The 20,385-nt window shown below is 41.3% G+C and overlaps 1 protein-coding gene across 3 annotated transcripts in view; it reads left to right on the top strand.

Annotated features, from left to right (window-relative positions):
• Positions 1-19,438, top strand: part of BRINP3 (BMP/retinoic acid inducible neural specific 3) — a 231,283-nt gene extending 211,845 nt beyond the window's left edge. For all 3 annotated transcript variants that reach the window (XM_068140505.1, XM_068140504.1, XM_068140506.1), the window contains exon 8: positions 17,985-19,438. In XM_068140505.1, the coding sequence (XP_067996606.1) occupies positions 17,985-19,101 (1,117 nt within the window). In that variant the 3' untranslated portion in view covers positions 19,102-19,438. The remainder of the gene's footprint in view (positions 1-17,984) is intronic.
• The last annotated feature ends 947 nt before the right edge of the window (positions 19,439-20,385 follow it).

Below are 20,385 nucleotides of genomic sequence, written 5' to 3'. Positions count from 1 at the left end.
TGCAGCAGCTCAGTCCTATGTGAAAAATAACTTCAATGGTTTCCATGGAAACTAAAAACAGCCATTGGAAACTGCTAGATACTATTAAAGGACTTCAGTCAAGCTACAGTTGAGAAAATAAGGATCATTTACAACATGCTCCTGCTTGCAAGGACAGGTGATGTTCTTAAATATCTTTTAAATTGCACCCTTGAGCTGCAGCTTCTCATCAGGCTTAATATTAAAAATATTGGAAGTGTGGAATGGTTGATCATGCATGTTTTGAAGTTAAAGGGGTTCTTTATACTGATGCCATCACTTTTCAGAGCAAATCCATAAGGAGATAAATTAAAAAGCTTAAAGTAATATGTACTCAAGTTTGAATATAAATTATAAATACCTGAATATTTTATTAATATGAAGTACCTGAAGAGGGCTTACAAGGACGCTGGGAAAGGACTTTTTATCAGGGCCTGTAGTGGTGATAGGTTGAGGGGCAATGGATTGAAGCTTAAAGGAGGGCAGAATTCGACTGGAGGTTAGGAAGAAATTCTGTGCAGTGAGGGTGATGAGACACTGGAACAGGTTGCCCAGAGAGGTTGTGGATGCCCCCTCCCTGGAGGTGCTCAAGGCCAGGCTGGATGAGGTCTTGAGCAACCTGGTTGAAATGGAAGGTGTCCCTGCCCATGTCAGGGAGTTTGGAACTAAATGATCTTTAGGGTCCTTTCCAACCTAAACTATTCTATGAATCTACGAACATAAATACTAAATTTTTACTGTTTGTCAGAACTATATAACAGTAAGCAGGCACTGATTGTGGAACTCCTTGCAGACAGAAAGCTAACATTAACTTGTGCTCTTTACATCATAGAATCATAAAGTCATTTAGGTTGGAAAAGAACTTTGAGATTAAGAAGTCCAGCTCCTTGGATTAGAACAACCACATGTACTAGCACAGGCTGGGGACTGACCTGCTGGAGAGCAGTGCAGTGGAAAGAGACCTGAAGGTCTGGTGGACAGAACATTGTGGAGTCTCCTTCTTTGGAGACATTCAAAACCCTTCTGGATACATTCCTGTGTGACCTACTCTGTGATCCTGCTCTGACAGAAGAGTCTGGCTTGATGATCTTTGGAGTACTGTCCAACTCCTAACACTGACTGTAAACTATTAACTTCAGTTTCAGAGCTAGCTAGATATGTCTGTATGTATATACATGCATCTGGCTATGCCTTTAAACATTTTTCACAGATCTTGAAAAGAAAGTAGTAAAGTGTAAATAAATCACTATTGGGTGTAAAAAAAGAAATTAACAATAATTCTAAACAATCACTTTGGAGAGATCTACCATAAGATTTGGTTCCCAAAACCAATTTTTTTCTCTTCTCCCTTCCTTGGGGTGGCAGATACTAACTTTGTGTTTCTCCTTGACTGCATTGTTTTGGCTAAGTCTAATGTCTCTGCTCCTTTCTCTTGTCCCTTTTTTTGTACAGAAGGGTTAAGGAGAGGCAGGGAAGAGGATAGTAGGAGGGTTCTTGTGCTGTTTGTTTATTGTAAATATTGTATATTTGTACATATTCATTGCATTCCATTGTAGATTTGCAGTTTTGCTTGTAAATAGAGCATTGATTTGCTTCCAACTGAGCTGGTCTGCCAAATTTAATGGGGGTGGGTGGGGTGTGTGTGGAGAGAGGTGGTGGAATTCCAATCCATCACTCTGGCTTTCTGCAAGCGAGTGCCTCACTGTCAAGAGTTAACTTCTAAACCAACCAAACAAGAAGCGTTTGAGCAGGGTCAATTTTCCTTTAACTTTCTGGTAACAGCAATTCTCACTGTAAGCAGCCTTGTGAATAACTCTGGATTATGTGTGGATTTGGGCTTCTCAGTCTGTTTGCCAGGAGAGACTGATTGTGTTGCAGAGGCAATGTAATTACTCATCAAGGTGAGAGAGTTTGTGTTGGAGCCCTGCTTACTTTTCCAGTGACAGGCCTGCTTACCTTTGCTGTCAGTCACTAGCACCACAAAATGATAGCAGCTACAGACAGGGGAAAAGGCATTAATGCATTGAATAAAAGTGCCATAGTAAACTGGCCTTACTCCCACCAGAATCTCTCAGTTCCCTGAAAAAGCTCCTTTAATAGAAATGCTAAGTCACCTTATCCACCAAAATCCATGCAAAATCTACCTCCAAAACACAACGCAGATGGATTGTATATTGGATAAACAGGAGAAATAATGGATGCTCTATTTGTCTGAGGACATTAGGGCTATTTTTGTGTCTGTTCCTTGTAATTTAGTCACCTTCCCTGTGCACAGTAGGAAATTGTCTGCAGGACAGACAGAATATTAAAGATCCAGATTTGCTCTTTAGCTTATGGCTCTACAGTTACCCACTTCCAGTCTTTACCACCCTCTCACTACGACTCTAAAACCATGGTGAGCACATCCTACATCCTTTTTCTATTGCTATTGTCTGTCCTGCAGTTAGATGGGAAGCTCTTCAAGGCAAAGACTTTTGAGATTGGTCTTTTTCCATGTAGATGATGCCTTTGGGCTTTTTACAATAGAAAGTACAATAGCACTTGTAGAGGGTTGAAAAAGAATGGGTGGAATCCTCTCTGGGTACATCTTGGTAGTGCTGTTACCCTTGTAATTAACTATTTTAAAACTGTCGCTATGAAATTCTTCCTGGCTCATGACCCAGTTTGCAATCTTGAAGTTTTAACAAGTTAGGCTCAGAAGGGATGGTTAAAGCACAAAGATCATAAAATGAGGTGGGTCAGATGGGGACTCAAAGATCACCTAGTTCAAACCCCACTGCCATAGGCAGGATCACCTCCCACTAGAGCAGGTTGCTCAAGATCTCATCCAACCTGGCCATGAATACTTCAAGGGAGGGGGCATTCATGCCCTCCCTGGGCAACCTACTCTAGTCACTCTGCCCTTAATGTAAAGGATTTCTTCTTAATCTCCAGTATAAATCTATACTGAACTCTAGGACCTGCAGAGCTTTGTATGAGGTTAAAAAAAAAGGTTAAAAAAGAGCTGTTTCCTCTGTATATAGGTTCCAAGATAAATGCCTGTGGCATCCAAGTATGTCAAGCAAAGGCAGTGAGTTGCTGCACACTGTTTGTTTCTTTAATAGCTGCAGAAATGCATAGTGCTGGCCTAAGCTTTTGCATCTATCTCCCTTCAGGTGACTCTCCAGAAATGAGGAAACTTCTTGCATTTCAACACAAATTTTGTATCAGAAGCCTCAGTTAAGAGAAGAGTTTCTTAACAGCTTGGCATAAGCATTCAGTATGCAGGGTTTCTGTGAAGTGCTGTGTTGTGACCAGCAAGTTACATCACAATGATTCAGCATCACCTTTTGAGTTAGTGGTGCGTTGCTGCTTGTATGCAGGAAACCTATTGGCATTTCTCTGTCCCCAGTGACAAATTCAAATTTATCTCAGCAATCAACAGGTCTGTGAGGGAGGCTAGCAGGTCAAGGGCTGAGGGACATGGTTCTATCGTTCTGCTCTGATGAGACCTCACCTGGAGTATTGCATCCAGCTCTGGAGCTCTCAGCACAAGAAGGACGTGGGCCTGATGGATTAGGTCCAGAGAAGGTCATGATGATCATTGGAGGGCCAGAGCCCATCTCCTGTAAAGACAAGCTAAAACAGCTGGGATTGTTCAGCCTGGAGAAGAGAAGGCTGCAGGGAGACTTTCTGGTGGCTTTTCAGAAAGGGCTTAAAAGGACCAATCAGAAACCTGGGGACATACTTTTGAGGAGGGCCTGTTGTGACAGGACAAGGGGGGATGGTTTGAACTAAAAGAGGGAGATTTAAACTAGAGAGAAGGAAGAGACTTTTTAGAATGTGAGAGCTTTGTCCAGGTTTCCCATAGAGGTGCTAGGTGCCCCATCTCTTGAGTCATTCCAGGTCAGGTTGTAGCTCAGAACAATATGATCTAGTTGAAGATGTCTCTATTGACTGGGGTAGTTGGGGGTTGGACTATGTAATTTTTGAAGGTCTTTTCCAAAACAAACCATTCTATGATCCTTACTTCTTTGGCTCAACTGAAGCTACTGGGACTGGATTTGGGGGGACTTTTTTTCCCCCCTTTATTTTTATTTTTTTTCCAGGTAAGCATCTCTGTCATTTTGGAAAGGACAGAGAGATCTTTCAGTGAGTGCCTAGGATACCAATGAGGATGTGTGCTGATATATATATATATATATACACACACATGGATATGTATAGAAAGCATGCTAGAGACTACAGTGCTTATCACCAAAGATATTTAAAATTACTGTGTTGAGAATTCTAAATAGGTCTTAAAACAGATGCTGCTGTAGGCTACGAAATGGTATTTGTCACTTTGCAGAAAAATACATTCTTTAACTGATGATTTTATTTCTTCTCCTACAAGAAAATCTTGTCTGCTCCAATCTGCTTCTGGTTATTAATGTTAAATTTTACAAGTTCTTTATGAAATACAACATCCTTAAATTAATTCCTTCCAGTAGCATCATGTTAGTTTGGATAAGGGGGAATTTAAAATGGACTGAAATGTTTGTGGTGGGCTTTTTGTGTGTGTTTTAGTTGGTTTTCTTGTTTGTTTGGGTCTGGTTTTTTGTTTGGTTGGTTTTTGATAACATAATCCTTTAAATAAAAATTGCAAACTGTTGAGGAAGTTGCTCTATATAGAGTGATTTGAAGAAGGCCAATGGTCTCCTGGGGTGCATACAAAAGAGTATGACTAGCAGTGGAGGGAGGTTCGCCTTCCTTTCTACTCTTCCCTAGGGAAGCCACTTCTGGAGTACTGGGTCCAGTTCTGGGCTCCCCAGTTCAAGAGAGACAGGAAACTACTGGAGAGAGTCCAGCAGAGGCTAAAGAGAGGCAAAGGGGCCTGCAGCAACTCTGTGAGGAAGAAAAGTTGAGAGACTTGGGGCTTTTTAGCCTGGAGAAGAGCAGCCTGAGAAGGGATCTTATTAATGTTTATAACTATCTGAAGGGTGGGTGTCAAGAAGATGGGGCCAGACTCTTTCCATTGGTTCCCAGTGACAAGAAAAGGGGCAATGGGCACAAAGTGGAATGGTTCCACCTGAACAGGTGGTGGAACTGCTATGAAGGTACTTGAGCCCTGGAGCAAGCCAGCCAGAGAGGTTGTGGAGTGTCCTTTGCTGGCAAGATTCCAAACCCACCTGGATATTGTGATCCTGGGCAAGCTGCTGTGGGTGACTCTGCTTTAGCAAGGAGATTGGACTAGACGATCTCCAGAGATCCCTTCCAACCCCCACCATTCTGTGATTCTTTGATTTTCCTCTTACTCTATAGCATTATGGCACATAAAACCATGTAGTATCAAGGAGGAGATTGAACATCTAGATAAGTAGTCTACCAGAAGTAATATGGTCTTTGTTTGCAACAAGAATTGTCACCTCTTCAGGTTATGGTTTATGGTTGATTACCCTTCATACGCTATTCTCAGGGGGAGGGGATTTGCACAGAGTCCCACTGCTATGCTCCAAGCATCTGTGATTGAATTTAACAACCCACATGCTGATTCAGAAAATAAAACTATGGGCCAAACAGATTGCCCCAACTATATTCTGCAATGGATATAAAATATCCAGGGGAAAACAAAACAAAGCAAAGCAAACCCACAAGAAGTTCAATTTTATATCTGTGAGATATTCTACTATCTTTGGAGGTTTTGATAGAGTTACAAAGTCTTGTGCAGGAGGTAATGAACTCCAAATCAACCTCAGTGGTGCTATATATGACAGGTCTGTATTTTCACATGATTCTGCCATAAGAAATTCAAGGAGGTTGACAAGAGGTGTTACTTGTCTTGGCTTCCACCACCAGCATCACAGTTTCTTGTGGCTCCTGTTGCTAGTTCTAAACAAAGTGAGATACATGGATAAATGGAAAATACAAAGGTTTCAGCAGTCTGCAAGCAGAAGTATTAGCCTGGATTACTTCTGTTATTCAACAGTTAGTAGTGGGGTGAGAGCAGTTGTACAAGGTTAATCACTTTGTCTAATTGTATAGATCCCAAAAGAAACTTGCACAGCTTCCTAAAGTGTGGCTTTGGTTCTTCAATCTCTGACACCTAGAGTAATTTTCCTTTTTTTGCAGATCAATGTGCAGAAAGATGTGTTTATGTTGACCCAGTGTCAACCTTTCTATCAACTTGCACATTTCATTTCAGGCTGCAGGATTGTTTGTTTAAAGCAGATAAAAATGTCAGAAGAGATTCAATTACTTGATACTTGCTTAAAAGCATCATTACTATGCAGTCACCTCGCCTATATTATAGACATGCAACTTCTTGTCACTTACATTAATAATTCCCCTATTTATGACCATTACAGAGTGACATTACAAGAATTATACATTATTAACTGAAATACATGCTGCTTTTAAACCCAGCATGGAACAACTTTTCTAGACAGCCTTCAGGAACCTGTGTCCTTACAATTTAGTCAACTCTGTCATGAAAGAAAAATCAAACCTCTCTTCTGCAACATGTTTTGTGGCTACAGGAAAAATTCAAGGATTTGCTTAGAATTAAAGTTATTTTTGGTTATTATAAAATGAGGGGAAAAAAAATAACACACACTGATCTCAGAATCCTAGTTTAGTTTATTTTGCTCAATATCAGAATAAGTGAGGCATGAATGCAGAACTGAGTTTTGCATTCTTTAATTAAAGCCATTACTCTTAAAGGGAGGTTCTGGCTTTGGTGTAATTCTTCTGATTCTGCACAGTGAAAGAAAAAAAAACCATCCTGTTGGGTTTTATACCACAGGCAATTAAATTTATAATCCAAATAAGCTAACTGTAGGTGGGGGATGGAAATTACAGTATCACAGTATCGGCAAGGTTGGAAGACACCTTGAGGATCATAGAGTCCAGCCTGTAACCACAGACCTCATGACTAGACCATGGCACCAAGTGCCACGTCCAATCTCCTCTTGAACACCTCGAAGGATGGTGACTCCACCACCTCCCTGGGCAGCCCATTCCAATGATGAATGACTCACTTGGTGAAGAATTTTCTCCTCACCTCGAGCCTAAACTTCCCCTGGTGCAGCTTGAGACTGTGTCCTCTTGTTCTGGTGCTGGTTGCCTGGGAGAAGAGACCAACTCTCCAGGTCCAATAAGGAGTGCAGGTTCTTCCTGCCCTTCTTTTTAGTGTTAGTGTATTTGTAAAAATGTTTTTTATTATCTTTCACAGAAGTGGGCAGCTTAAGTTCCAATTGGGCCTTTGCCTCTCTAATTTTTTTCCTACATAATCTAACAGCTTCCTTAAACATACCTCGAGAAGCCTTCCCCTCCTTCCAAAGGTGATACAGCCTCTTTTTTCCCCTTAAATCCTCCAGTAGCCGCTTGCTCATCCAGGCCGGTTGCCTTCCCCGCCGGCTCATCTTTTGGCACATGGGAACCGCCAGTTCCTGTGCCTTCAGGAGCTCCTGTTTGAAGTAGGTGCAACCATCCTGGACCCCTCGATTCTTGAGGGCTGCTACCCAGGGAATTTTACAAATAAGTTACCAATAAGTTTCAGATTATTATCAAAGGAAGAGAGCAAATTACATGTCCATAGTCATGCTCATACAGAGAGAATGTGAAGGAGACAGAAATAGAATCCAGATTTTTACTTTTTTTCCCACTACCTCCATCATTATAATTGTGACAAATTTTGCAGGAGCAGAAACAGATTTCATTTCCATTTCTGTTATCTTTTTTCTGGGAATATGGATGCCAAAAATAGAAATAGAGATACTGTCTCTAAACCTCTACGACCACCTCAAAGGAGGTTGGAATGAAATAGGGGTAGGTCTCTTCTCACATGCAACAAGTGACAGGCCAGGAAGAAATGGGCTCAAGTTGTGCCAGGGGACATTTAGGTTGGATATTAGGAGATTTCTTCCCAGAAAGGGTTCTCAGGCATTGGAGCAGACTGCCCAGGTAGGTGGTGCAGTCAACATCCCTGCAGGTATTTAAAAGACATCTGGATGTGTTGCTGAGGGATGTGGTTTAGTGGCAATGGTTTAGCAGCAGTGGTGGGATTGTGAGCTGTGAGTGGTTGGACTTGATCTCAAAGATCTCTTCCAACCTCAACAATTCTGTGGTTTTGACTTCCTGATATTTTTCTAACACTTTTGTTTCCTTCCTTTCTGCTTTGGACACTATTAATTAATTTGAAGCATGGTTTTTCATGAGAAGCTGTCATTTCATGTGCAAGGGGAAGTGATTAGTTTTATTGTCTTTTCCTCATCACTGTTGCAGCTATCCTGTGCCTTAGAATAGAATAAACCAGGTTGGAAGAAACCTTTCAGATCATTGTGTCCAAGCCATCAACCAATCCAACCCACCTAAACAACTAAACTATGGCACCAAGCACCCCATCAAGTCTCCTCCTGAACACCTCCAATGATGGTGATTCCACCACCTCCCCAGGCAGCCCATTCCAATGGGCAATCACTCTCTCTGTATAGAACTTCTTCCTAACACCCGGCCTAAACCTTCCCCGGTGCAGCCTGAGACTGTGTCCTCTTGTTCTGGTACTGGCTGCCTGGGAGAAGAGACCAAGATCCACCTGTTTATGACTTCCCTTTAGGTAGTTGTAGAGAGCAATAAGATCACCTCTGAGTCTCCTCCTCTCCAGGCTAAGCAACCCCAGCTCCCTCAGCCTCTCCTCATAGGGCTTGTGTTCCAAAAATTTGACTGGTATCTCCTTAGTCCCTTCTGCATTATGGATTGTTGTGTAGTAAAAGCTCTCAAAGCTCATCTCTGATTTGGAACTCTTTAGATAGTTGGTACCACCTATGGCACAGTGGTCATTATGATTATAGCTGTGACCAAAAAAAGGAGATTCTGCCCCACCTCCAGCTCAGGAGTCCTCAGCACAGTAGAGAAAGGGACTGTTGAAGAGAGGCCAGAGGAGGCCACAGCAATGATGTAAGGGCTGGAAGCCCTCTGCTGTAAGACAGCCTCCAGTAGAGAAGGCTCCAGTGAGACCTTCTGGTGGCCTTTCAGTGTTTCAAAGGTCCAAACAGGAGCCAGGGACAGACTTTTGAGCAGGGTCTGTTGTGACAGGACAAGGGGTGGTGGTTTGAACTAAAAGAGAGATTTACACTGAAGAGAAGAAAGTAAGTTTTTACATTGAGGGTGGTGAGATCCTGGCCCAGGTTACCCAGAGAGGTGCTAGATGTTCTATCCCTTCACCCTTTCCAGGCCATATTGTTTGAGACTCAGAGCAGCTGCACTGCTCCTGTTTGTCATCTATTTGAGAGGATTTGCAGCTGTCATTCGGAGTCTCACTGACACACCTGTAATATGAGGCACAGTAAAATAAATTCAGCCATGTTTGAGAAGTAAACTACTGCTTCAATTTTGTGAGACTGAAGAGACTCTTTCTTCTCCTAATCACTCACTGGCCTTCTGGTCACTGTACAGTTGGTGGTTTTACCCTGATTCCCAGAAGAAAAATTTGTTCATGTAAAGACCATCATCAAATTTAGCAGCAATTCATGCCCTTGTTATGAATCACAGCACAGAAACGAAGTACTTGGGGTCCTATTTGTCCTTCCCAAGAGGTGATCCCACAAGATCAAGACTAGGACATTTTCAAGATGCCTTTAAGTGTATTTGGTGTTGATGTCTTACAGATTTATACTGGACTCAGTCTCCAAAGGAGGGGGGAAATAGGTAATGGGTATTTTACTGCCTATACACTTCTTGTTAAATTGTCTTCATTTTTTTACTTAGCATCTGCCTCACTGAGTACTCATCATCTGCTACTGAGCCATCTGATGTACAACAGATGTTAAGCACTTAGTGAGGCAGAGAAGGAGGTAAAAGTGTCATATTATGATTAAATACTTGCTACAGCCATTACACAGGGTGACCATACTGCTTTGTTCTTACATTTAGTGTTACACTGTACTGAACAGGAATAAGAATGTAGCTTAAACTTGCCACTACTATTGTTCAAATGAATCTCGGGCATTTTGGATGTAGAGTTATTTTGTAGGAAAACAGAAAGATTGAAGAAATAATCTAAATACACTTTAGAATTAAAGATTGAAGAACATTTAATAAAGAGGTAGTGCAGTGCAATGTCAGATAGAATTATTTCAGCTCCCACCCAAATCCAATAAGATTTATCTTTCTCAGATAATTCTCATCAGAAACTTGGCTGATGTTAACAGATACATTAACTTCCACAGGATTATCATATTTTTATCATGATTTTGTAAATGTGAGAGCAGAGCAGGCTTTCTTTACCCTGTAAGTATTCTAGCTCAAGGTATGGTAGCCATCTGCTTGGTGCATCCTATAGAACAGAAAGGTCATCCACAATGGTAGTGTCTCCATCATAAGAAGGACATAGGGCTGTTCCACTTACAATAGTGTCCCCAGCCTAAGAAGGACACAGAGCTGTTCGAGGGAGTCCAGAGAAGAGCCACAAAGATGACCCAAGGGCTAGAGAACCTCTGTTATGAGGATAGGCTGAGGGAGCTAAGGTTGTTCAGCCTCGAGAAGACTTGGGTGAATATTATAGCTGCCTTCTAATACCTTAAGGGATCATACAGGAAGGCTGGAGAGGGACTTTTCATAGGCATATTTAGAGACAGGACAAGGCAGAATGGTTTGAAGCTGAGGGAGAGCGGGTTTAGACTGGATCTTAGGAAGAAGTGCTTCAGTACAGGGGTGGGGAGGCTCTGGAATAGGTTTCACAGTGATGTTGTAGATGCCTCTTCTCCCTGGGGGTGTTCAAGTCCAGGTTGGATGAAGACCTGGACAACCAAGTCTGGTGGAAAGTGTCCCTGCCCATGGCAGGGAAATTGGAATTAGATGATATGTTGAGAGTTTAATTTCAATGGATCAATATCAAAAAACAAAGGAAGTTAAATAAACAATAAAAATCCCCAAAACAAACAACAACCCACAACAAAAAAAAACAAACAACAACAAAATAAACCAAAATTAAAGAACTTCTAGGGAGCTGTAATTGATTACATAATTTGATAAGAAGTATCATATGCTTATCAAGTGTTTAATTAAATCAAATACTGATTAATTTATTTTTTTATTTCAAGTGTATGATTCCCCCAAAATAGGTTTTGATTCTATCATATCACATAATGTTACATGATAGTGAAAGCATAGATAGTCTAGGGATCACATTTTGATTTGAAGCACGCTGAAGTAACCATGAATGTTGCTGAATCATAGAATGGTAGAGGTTGTAGGAGACCTCTGAAGACCATCAAGTCCAACCGCCCCCTGCCAAGAGAGGTTCATCTTGGGAACGTCACACAGAAATGCATCCATATGGGTTTGGAATATCTCCAGAGATGGAGACTCCACCATCTCTCTGGGCAGCCTGTTTCAGTGTTCCATCACCCTTAAAGCAAAGAAGTTCCTCTTCAAGTTTAGGTGGAAGTTTGCAGCTGTTACCCCTTGACCTGTCACAGGACACCACTGAATAAAAGATTAGTCCTATCTTCCTGACAATCAACATTGATGAGATCCTCTCTTAGTCTTCTCTTTTCAAGACTAGAAAGCCCCAATTCTTACAGTCTTTCTTCTTAAGAGCAATATTCCAGTCACCTCAGCATCTAATCATCTTGCTGGTTTCACTAGGTTTGGAAGTCAGAAGTTCTGCATCTCAGTGTTTGGAAAAGCAACATAGCAGCCCAGTAAATATAATTTTCCAAATCAAATAATTATGTTTGCAGTGTCATTAAAAGAATAATTGGGAAGCTCTTTTAGCCCTCCCTCAGAAACTAATTGCCTTTATTTATTAACTTCTATAATCAAGAAGCAACTGCTCAAGATAAGCAGCCTTCATCACGAGTCCCCCATTAACACAATGAGAATATAAATGAGGAGGTAAAACTGATTAAAGCTAAAAGAACACTGGGAGTGTGGACAGAACAATGTCATGGGGAATGAAGTACTAAGAATTTATTACATTTGAAGAGAATAATAAAAGTGTACTAAATTTTGAGCAAAGCCTCTTGCTAACTTCAGTGTGGGCCTGAGAAGCTTGAAGCCAGAGGTTCATGTTCTGTCCCTGTCACAGTAAACAGGAGTTTTTCTCACACATCATCCAACTTTGAAACAAAACAAAATAACAATGAAATACAATGAAGTTTTATGGGGAGTTAGTAAATATTTTTCTTTCTGGCATCAGACTAAGGAGTGTATCTTGAATATGTCACATGGTGAATAATTAAAGAATGGAATTAGGAGTTGCATACTCAATTTTGCTTAGAGTACTTAGACAGAAAAGCACTGGTTCAGACAAACATCAGAGAAAATGAAAGATTAATTAGAATTAATATAGTAGAAAGAAAACCTACTCATAGAATCATGGAACCAATTAGGTTGGAAGAGAGCTTTAAGATCACTGACCCAGAACTGCCAAGTCCATCACTGTACCATGTCTCTCAGCACCACATCTACATGTCTTATAAATACTTCCAGGGATGGGGACTCCACCACTGTCCTGGGCAGCCCGTTCCAGGCCTTCACAACACTTTCAGGGAAGAAACTGTTCCTTGTGTCCAATCTAAACCTCTCTTGGCACATCTCGAGTCTGTTTGCTCTTACTTCTACTGGCAATAGCACTGAGGCCGGACAACTCAGTCAGTCGCAAAGTTTTAGTTCAAGTAGTCCTTTGTGTGGAGTGCAGCTATCCTCCCTGCACATCTGTCCTCCCTAAAGAGTCTCCATTCACCCATCAGAAGTGTCAGTGGTTAATCCCACCACCTCTCTGGGATCTCAGTGAAGCCACAGCTTTGCATGCCTTCTGTTTGTCTTGCCCAGTTTGCATCCAGGCACTCAAGATGTGTCCCTAGCTGTACCACTCTTGTAGGAGAGATTTTCCCTAGATGGTTTTTTTTCCTTAGTCCTCATTTTGACTCCAGCTCCAAGCTAATATTGCTTGAAGCCCTTCTCAAAGGGGCAGCAAGTCTGCTGACTAAGATGTCACTTGTTCTTTTCCTTGATATCTTCTCTCTCCTGAAAGAGGATCCAGTGGATGAAAAAGGTGAAGCCCAGCCTGACTTCACCAGCTGACCAGCCAGGTGTTGACCTGCAGGAGGCATCTGCTTCTAACCAAGCTTTCCCCTTGACTGCAGGGGCTGGATTTTGAAATGATCTTTTATTTCTAGGAGAAAAAGAAAGCTGTCAGAATGACATTCCAATGTGAATTTGTCTCATTAAGGATGAGTGGCTCAAATGAAGTAGGTATTGCTCCTGGTTTATGTAGTTTCACTTAATTTAGTTAATTAAGTGAAAGTATGGTCTGAAATTGTGCCAGAGGAGGTATAGGTTAAGTATTAGGAAAAATTTCTTTGCTTCAGGAGTGGTCAGGCATTGGAACAGGCTGCCCAGGGAGGTGGTGGAGTCCCCATCCCACGAGGTGTTCAAGAAATGTGTGGACATGGCACTTTGGGACAGGGTTTAATGGCCATGGTGTGCTTAGGTTGACGGTTGGACTCAATGATCTTAGAGGTCTTTTCCAACCAAAACAATTCTATGATTCTACGAAAGCAATGCATTTTCAAAGAAGAATTGGATTGCTTAATGGCAGCTTCAAGAAGAGTAAAGTAAGGCAGCTGTTGCTATTTTTAAAAGAGAATTTATGCTTATAAATTGCTCAAAGACAAACAAGAAGAAGGTCTTGAAATCTTTCTGCTTAAAATCAGTTTTAAAAAATCAAAATAAAGCAGAAAAAAACATCAGAAGTTGGTAGTTCTGAACTTTATTTGCAGTAAGGAGAAAATTGCTTCTCTCTAAAGTTCTTGGTGTTCTTTCAACCATTAAGCATCACAGCTGTAGTTGTTTTAATAAGCTAAATACTAAGTTATGAACAGATAACTACATTTTAGAAAGAAAACTTCCTGAATTGTGCAGTTGTGTAGCTTCATGCAGGCTTTTACTGCTGCTTCTATCCCTTAACAAACAAACAACACAAAAAAAAGGAAAGCTCATTAAAAGTAAGAACAAAAATAATGACATGAAAGTTTTTGCTTCTCATAATACTGGAAACAGTGGCTTAGATCATTAGTAAGGTGGAAAAAAATAAGTCATAAAAAGAGTGTCGCTCAAGAAATGACTAAGCCAAACCACAACAAATCTTGCCAATAAATTAATTTTGCCTGTTTAAGTAGGCTTATTCCCACAGTCTCTTCTTCCAACAGTCCCTCACCAGGTCTCCCTCTTTCCATCACCTTTGTGGACCAAGAGAATTCCTTCCCTGCTTTTCCATCTCCCTTCTCTTAGTCAATCTGAGTAACACCAGTCTTCATTTCTGTCTTTGGCTGGCTCATTCTGTATTCCAGATACTTGTCTCATCTAACTGTGCTCAGATGTTTCCAAAGCAGGAGCAATCCCCTTCTTTTCCCCAAACCTCTTCTATGTTGCAAAGCTACTGTGCAGAACATTCTTTAACTTACTTCAATGCCTAATAGTAACAATAATAATGCAGAATAATAAGTAGCAATATCATATAAAGGAATAATCTCTAATCCTATATGCTAGATCTGAGAGAACAAGTAGATAACATATAACAGTAATCAATTTAAAACTGCACATGATCTCTCATGCTTTCTGTGCTGGGTTAACCTAGGCTGGCTGCCAGAAGCCTATCCAGACAGCTGCTCTCTCGCCCATCTCCTTTCAAAGAAGGGGAGAAAGAAATAACATTGTCAGTTAAGAAGAGCTGTCTGGAATTAGCTATAAATGGTCTGGAAGCAGCTGAACCTGCTTTAGGGCAGCCTCAGGTTTCCTCTCAGAGAGATGTACTCATGTGAATCAAGATGGCCAATTGTCTCCTGGGATGCACTAAGAAAAATAGTGATCAGAAGGTAGAGGGAGGTTTGCCTCACCCTCTGCTCTGCCCTAGGGCAGCCACAGATGGAGTACTGGTTCTGGTCCTGGGTTCCCCACTTCAGCAGAAAAAAGGAACTACTGGAGATAGTCCAGTGGAGGCTACAAAGATGCCAAGGGCCTGGAGCATCTCTGCATGGAGAAAAGGCTGAGAGAAGAGCAGCCTGAGAGGTGATCTTCCTGATGCAGATCAATATGTAAAGGATGGAGGGCAAGAGGATGGGACCAAACTCTTTTCAGCAGTGCACAGTGACCAGACAAGGCATAATGGCCATGAACTGGAATCCAGGAGGTTCCATGTGAAGATGAGGAGAAAATTCTTTGGTGTGAGGGTGCTGGATCCCTGGAGCAGACTTCCCAGAAAGGTGGTGGAGTCTCCTTCTCTGGAGAGATTCCAAGCCTGCATAGACATTGTTCTCCTGGTCAAGCTGCTGTGGGTGACCCTGCTTTAGCATGGAGGTTGGAGTGGATGATGTCCAGAGGTCCCTTATGACCCCCACCTTTATTATTTATTCTGTAATTACTGTGCCTTCCCACTGTCATTCAGTGACACTGAATGCAGCTCAATAAAGCAATATTCAGCTATCCACCCATCCAAATATTTTGGAAAGTATCTAAAATTAGGCTTCAAAAATTCATGGCTGGTGTGTAGTTTAAAGCTAACTGTGCCTGAGCTCCAAGCCAGGACAAGTGCTCAACCTTCAGGCCATACAGAAATTTACTGTCCATACTAACACAATGCTGAGCTATTAATCACTGCTGAAAAATGAACTTAGTCATGTGGCCCTGGCTTTGGAGAACAGGCACCTTTAGTTTTCTTGTTACTAGAATTTGTCATGCAAACATGTCCCTAGATGGTAGGAATTATGTGGAGTGTTTGATGTTTTGTGTCAGTGAGCCAAGAAGGTTTAATCTCTATGGATAACTCTCTGTGATACAGAGAAAATCCTTGCAGTAAGTCTTCAAACGCTTTTCCTCTACTGATATGAATTCCAAAGCACAGCTGTAAAGCTCAGAGTTGATCTATGCTAAGTGAGGTTTTCTGGACATGTACTTCTAATATATAGGAAGATTTTTCAGAGGCATGGATTTCTTTTGACAAGAGAAGTGGAAGAGAATAATAAAGTTCACATTTACAAATCTGATCAGTATCAACAGTTGAACGAGCAGTAGTTCTGTAGCACCAACTGGTACTAACAGTACAAGCAGAAAATATAGTGACTAAAAAGAAAATGACATATTCTTGAAATCTGCCTTTTTATGTGTCCAAGGGAACAAGTCAAAATAAGGTGACAACTTTATGAAGGTTGTGGTGAAGCAAATGGAAGCACCCAACAATCTAAAGGAACATAACGAACCCCAGACTTTTCTGTATTACATTCATCACCTTTTAGAACTCAGAATCAGTCCTTAAATAAGCAAGGAGAGCCATAAAAGAGTTAGGAAAAAGCTCTAATGAGAGACGTCTCAAAGATTAGTTTAATTCCTTTGGACAAGGATCATTCTGTTTTGATTGCTGTGATGCATCACGGGACTAATAGCAATAAGAGAGACCACGTGAGACAGCCTGACTGCAAAGTTCATCCTGCAATGTGAAACAGGGTCATAACACACCTGAACTACAGCTCCTGGGAGCTTCCAGGGCAAGCTCAGCAGGTACAGATTATGTTCACACAACCCCCACAGAGTACACAGAAACTTCCAGTTCCACCTGGAAGAGTGCTCTATTCAGCTTTGGAATAACTTTTATATTGTGCCATTGACCTTCCTTGTAGAGTGGACATTAAAATGTTTTTTACAAGGAAATGAAGGAATAAACCTGCTAACATAATTTCCCTTAATGATGATCTTCAAATAAGCACAAAGAAGAATGGTGTTAAGGCATTCATGTCATAGATGATAGTATATTTACTTATACTTCTATAAAACACTGAGAGGAGATATGTAGATAGGTAGATACATAGAGAGATGTATAGATGCAAACTAAGCTAAGCAAACAAGATTCCAATCTCCAACCAGAAAAAGAGAAAGGAATAAAAAATAGTCCCCAGAGTATCCACTGATGTAGTTTTACTGATCTTTATTTCCATGTTTCTAAAGAAGCAGACTTGGAGATACCATCAGTTTTTAGTTTTAGCATTTATTTTATAGTCAGGAAACAAAAAATGCAATTCTGAGCTATCTGTGATTGAGACAAATTCAGATGTGACTTAAAAATGAAGCCAGCAGTAAATAAGGCTCTTGCATTTTGAAATAATGCAATGCAAAAGAAGAAACTGCAACCATTGTCACTCATGTGGCAGCAACAGACAGCATCAACCAAAAGAAGTTCTTTAAATGGTGTGGATCACTAGGATTAGTCAGAACTGAAAACCACAGACTACTGATAATTTCCATGTCACCTTGCTTTTCCCATTGTGTTTCTTCTAATGTCTGTGCCCCATCAGCCTAAATGGTTGGTTTCAACATCTCCTTTCCCACACTGAATTAGGATATTCACCTTTGATTCTAGTGAAACCAAAAGGAGATGACAAGAACATTGAAGTGATCTTAAAATGTCACCTCCAAAGATGAAATGTAAACACACCATTCTTCCTGCAGGGATATTGTGCTGGAATTCATGGAAGAAACAAGACTGATTCTATTTCAGTGGGGTAGAGGGTCCTATTTGTTATTCCAGGAGAGCATTTTGGCTCACTGTATATAAATCAAAGTGGCCCCAGCCAGCAACAAGGAAGCTTCCCAGCTTGCAAAAATCTTCATAATGAAGTAGAGAAATGGTACAGAGTTGCACACACTTAGATACATCCCTGATCAAATAGCATGAGGAAAAATAATCTCAGCTGCACACTGCTTCAAGATGTTAATCTGAAGATGAGCATAGGAAAATAGCTCTGTCAGCTCTGCTGTGATTTCGCATTGTTAAAAGGCAATTTATATATTGCATTAATCTGACAGCAGGTGCTGTCATCTGACCTTAGAGCCTTCATCTGCTCCTATAAACAGCTTGATTTTCCTCTTTCCAACAAACAAATATATAAAATGTTGTATTTACTGCTTGCAGGTCTCTCTTTGTGTTAAAATAACTTATTTTAACTTTGCAGATCTTCCAACTATTGGCTCAACCGCATCCAGTCCTTCCTCTACTGTAATGAAAACGGCCTTCTGGGAAGCTTTTCTGAAGAGACTCACACATGCACCTGCCCTAATGACCAGGTTGCCTGCCACGGGTTCCTTCCCTGCACAGTTGGAGATGGCTCAGCGTGCCTGAGCTGTGCTCCTGACAATCGCACCCGCTGCGGGAGCTGCAACGCCGGCTACATGCTGAGCCAAGGCCTTTGCAAGCCTGAAGTGGCAGAATCGACAGAGCACTACATTGGGTTTGAGACTGACCTTCAGGACCTGGAGATGAAGTACTTGTTGCAGAAGACAGACAGGAGGATTGAGGTCCATGCCATTTTCATCAGCAACGACATGCGCCTCAACAGCTGGTTTGATCCTTCTTGGCGCAAGCGGATGCTTCTTACTCTTAAGAGTAACAAGTACAAGTCTAGCCTGGTCCATATGATACTGGGCCTCTCCCTACAAATTTGTCTAACAAAAAACAGCACCTTAGAGCCCGTCCTTGCTGTTTACGTCAACCCTTTTGGGGGCAGCCACTCTGAGAGCTGGTTTATGCCTGTGAATGAAAACAATTTCCCAGACTGGGAGCGGACTAAGCTGGACTTACCCCTGCAGTGTTACAACTGGACGCTGACTCTGGGCAACAAGTGGAAGACGTTTTTTGAGACCGTGCACATCTATTTGAGGAGTCGAATAAAGTCAAACGGTCCAAATGGCAACGAGAGCATCTACTATGAACCCCTGGAATTTATTGATCCCTCAAGAAATCTGGGCTACATGAAAATCAATAACATCCAAGTGTTTGGCTACAGCATGCACTTCGACCCAGAAGCAATTCGGGACTTGATTTTGCAGCTGGACTACCCCTACACTCAGGGATCGCAGGACTCAGCGCTTTTGCAGCTGTTGGAGATACGGGATCGTGTAAATAAACTCTCTCCACCTGGTCAACGTCGCCTAGACCTCTTCTCTTGCTTGCTCCGTCATAGACTCAAACTGTCTACCAGTGAAGTGGTGAGGATCCAATCTGCTTTGCAGGCCTTTAACGCCAAATTGCCAAACACAGTGGATTATGACACAACCAAATTATGTAGTTAACCATAAATGTGAAGCACAACACAAAACCTTGAAGGAGTTTTTACAGTGCTTTTGTGGAACAGTTTATGTTTGGAAGAGTAAATTTAAATTGTCTTTTCAATATCTGTCTTATATCAGTCAATACTGTTGGATGGCAATTTACACACATGAACTTGCTGACAATGAATATATTATACCTGCAGTTTTGGTTTATGAATGAAATAAATACTGACACCAGTCTAGAAGACATTCTACTTTTTACAATAAATTTCATTTGTAATTTTATATGTTCCGTGGCAATGCTTTTGTGCATTACATCCTCTAGAGGGAACATAGAAGGATACCAATAAAATTTTGTAGCTGAACAGTTATTAAAAAGAAATGCTGTGGGATTCTTCTTTCTTACACAAAAGTAGTAGCCTTGGTACACTTTTGTGTGTGTTGAACGCAGGAGGTGCAGGTAAAGAGAAAACAGTTTTGAGCAGAACTTGTAGAAGAGTCAAAGCCATAGGATATTTTAAGTCTTAGGATGTGGATCTAAATGTGTGTGCTGAGCTGAAGGGACAAGCGGTGTGATGCTAATCAATTTTTGCCTGCTTGGTCAGAAAGCATCGTAAAGGAAAGCAGTGGAGATGGAGAACGGCAGCTAAAGCAGGCCACTCTCCTTTCTGAAAAAGGCAGAAGGTTGGGGAAGATGATCTCTAAGGTCCCTTCCCACCTAAGGCAGTCTATGATTTAGTTGCTACAACCAAGACTTTCCTAAGGCATGTACTTCTCGAGGTGCTTAACATGACATAGAGCCTCCCAGAGTGGTAGCATTGAGTGTTTTTAGGATGGGCATGAGGTTAGTATGGTGTGCTGCAGAGTAATGAAAGCCTGCATTAGCTCAACAGGAAACAGCAGAGAGGCTGCCTTTGCAACAAGTGTTACTCATCTTACAAAAGAAGCAACCTTTTCCAGCCATATGCCGTCTGAATGTCTCCCCAGTCCTTTGCATTGAATATTTATAGAAAGAATCCAGCACATGTATACATAACCACCTCCCAAAGACTCACAATATCCTATTTATCTAAAATGATCTGGTTTGAACTACTTACCTAAACACTGCCCACGCTGATATGATCAAATTCATTTCAAAATTCTCCCTGCCTATGCTACTGTTTGGTCTATTGATATTTTATAGACACGCGTGCGCACACACACACACAGACACACATATATATATCCTTCCAGTGCAAGGTGTTTCAGTTTTAATATGTTTTTTACCAAGAAAGCCTCATTGTAGCTGAGGACCAAGATCACTTT

Source organism: Melanerpes formicivorus, unplaced genomic scaffold, assembly GCF_026170545.1.
Source record: "Melanerpes formicivorus ecotype bairdi unplaced genomic scaffold, bMelFor1.0.p_v2 SCAF_7, whole genome shotgun sequence".
NCBI classification, from domain to species: Eukaryota; Metazoa; Chordata; class Aves; order Piciformes; family Picidae; genus Melanerpes; species Melanerpes formicivorus.
The sequence above is the reverse complement of the archived record's forward strand: the minus strand, read 5'-3'. Positions and strand labels throughout refer to the sequence as shown.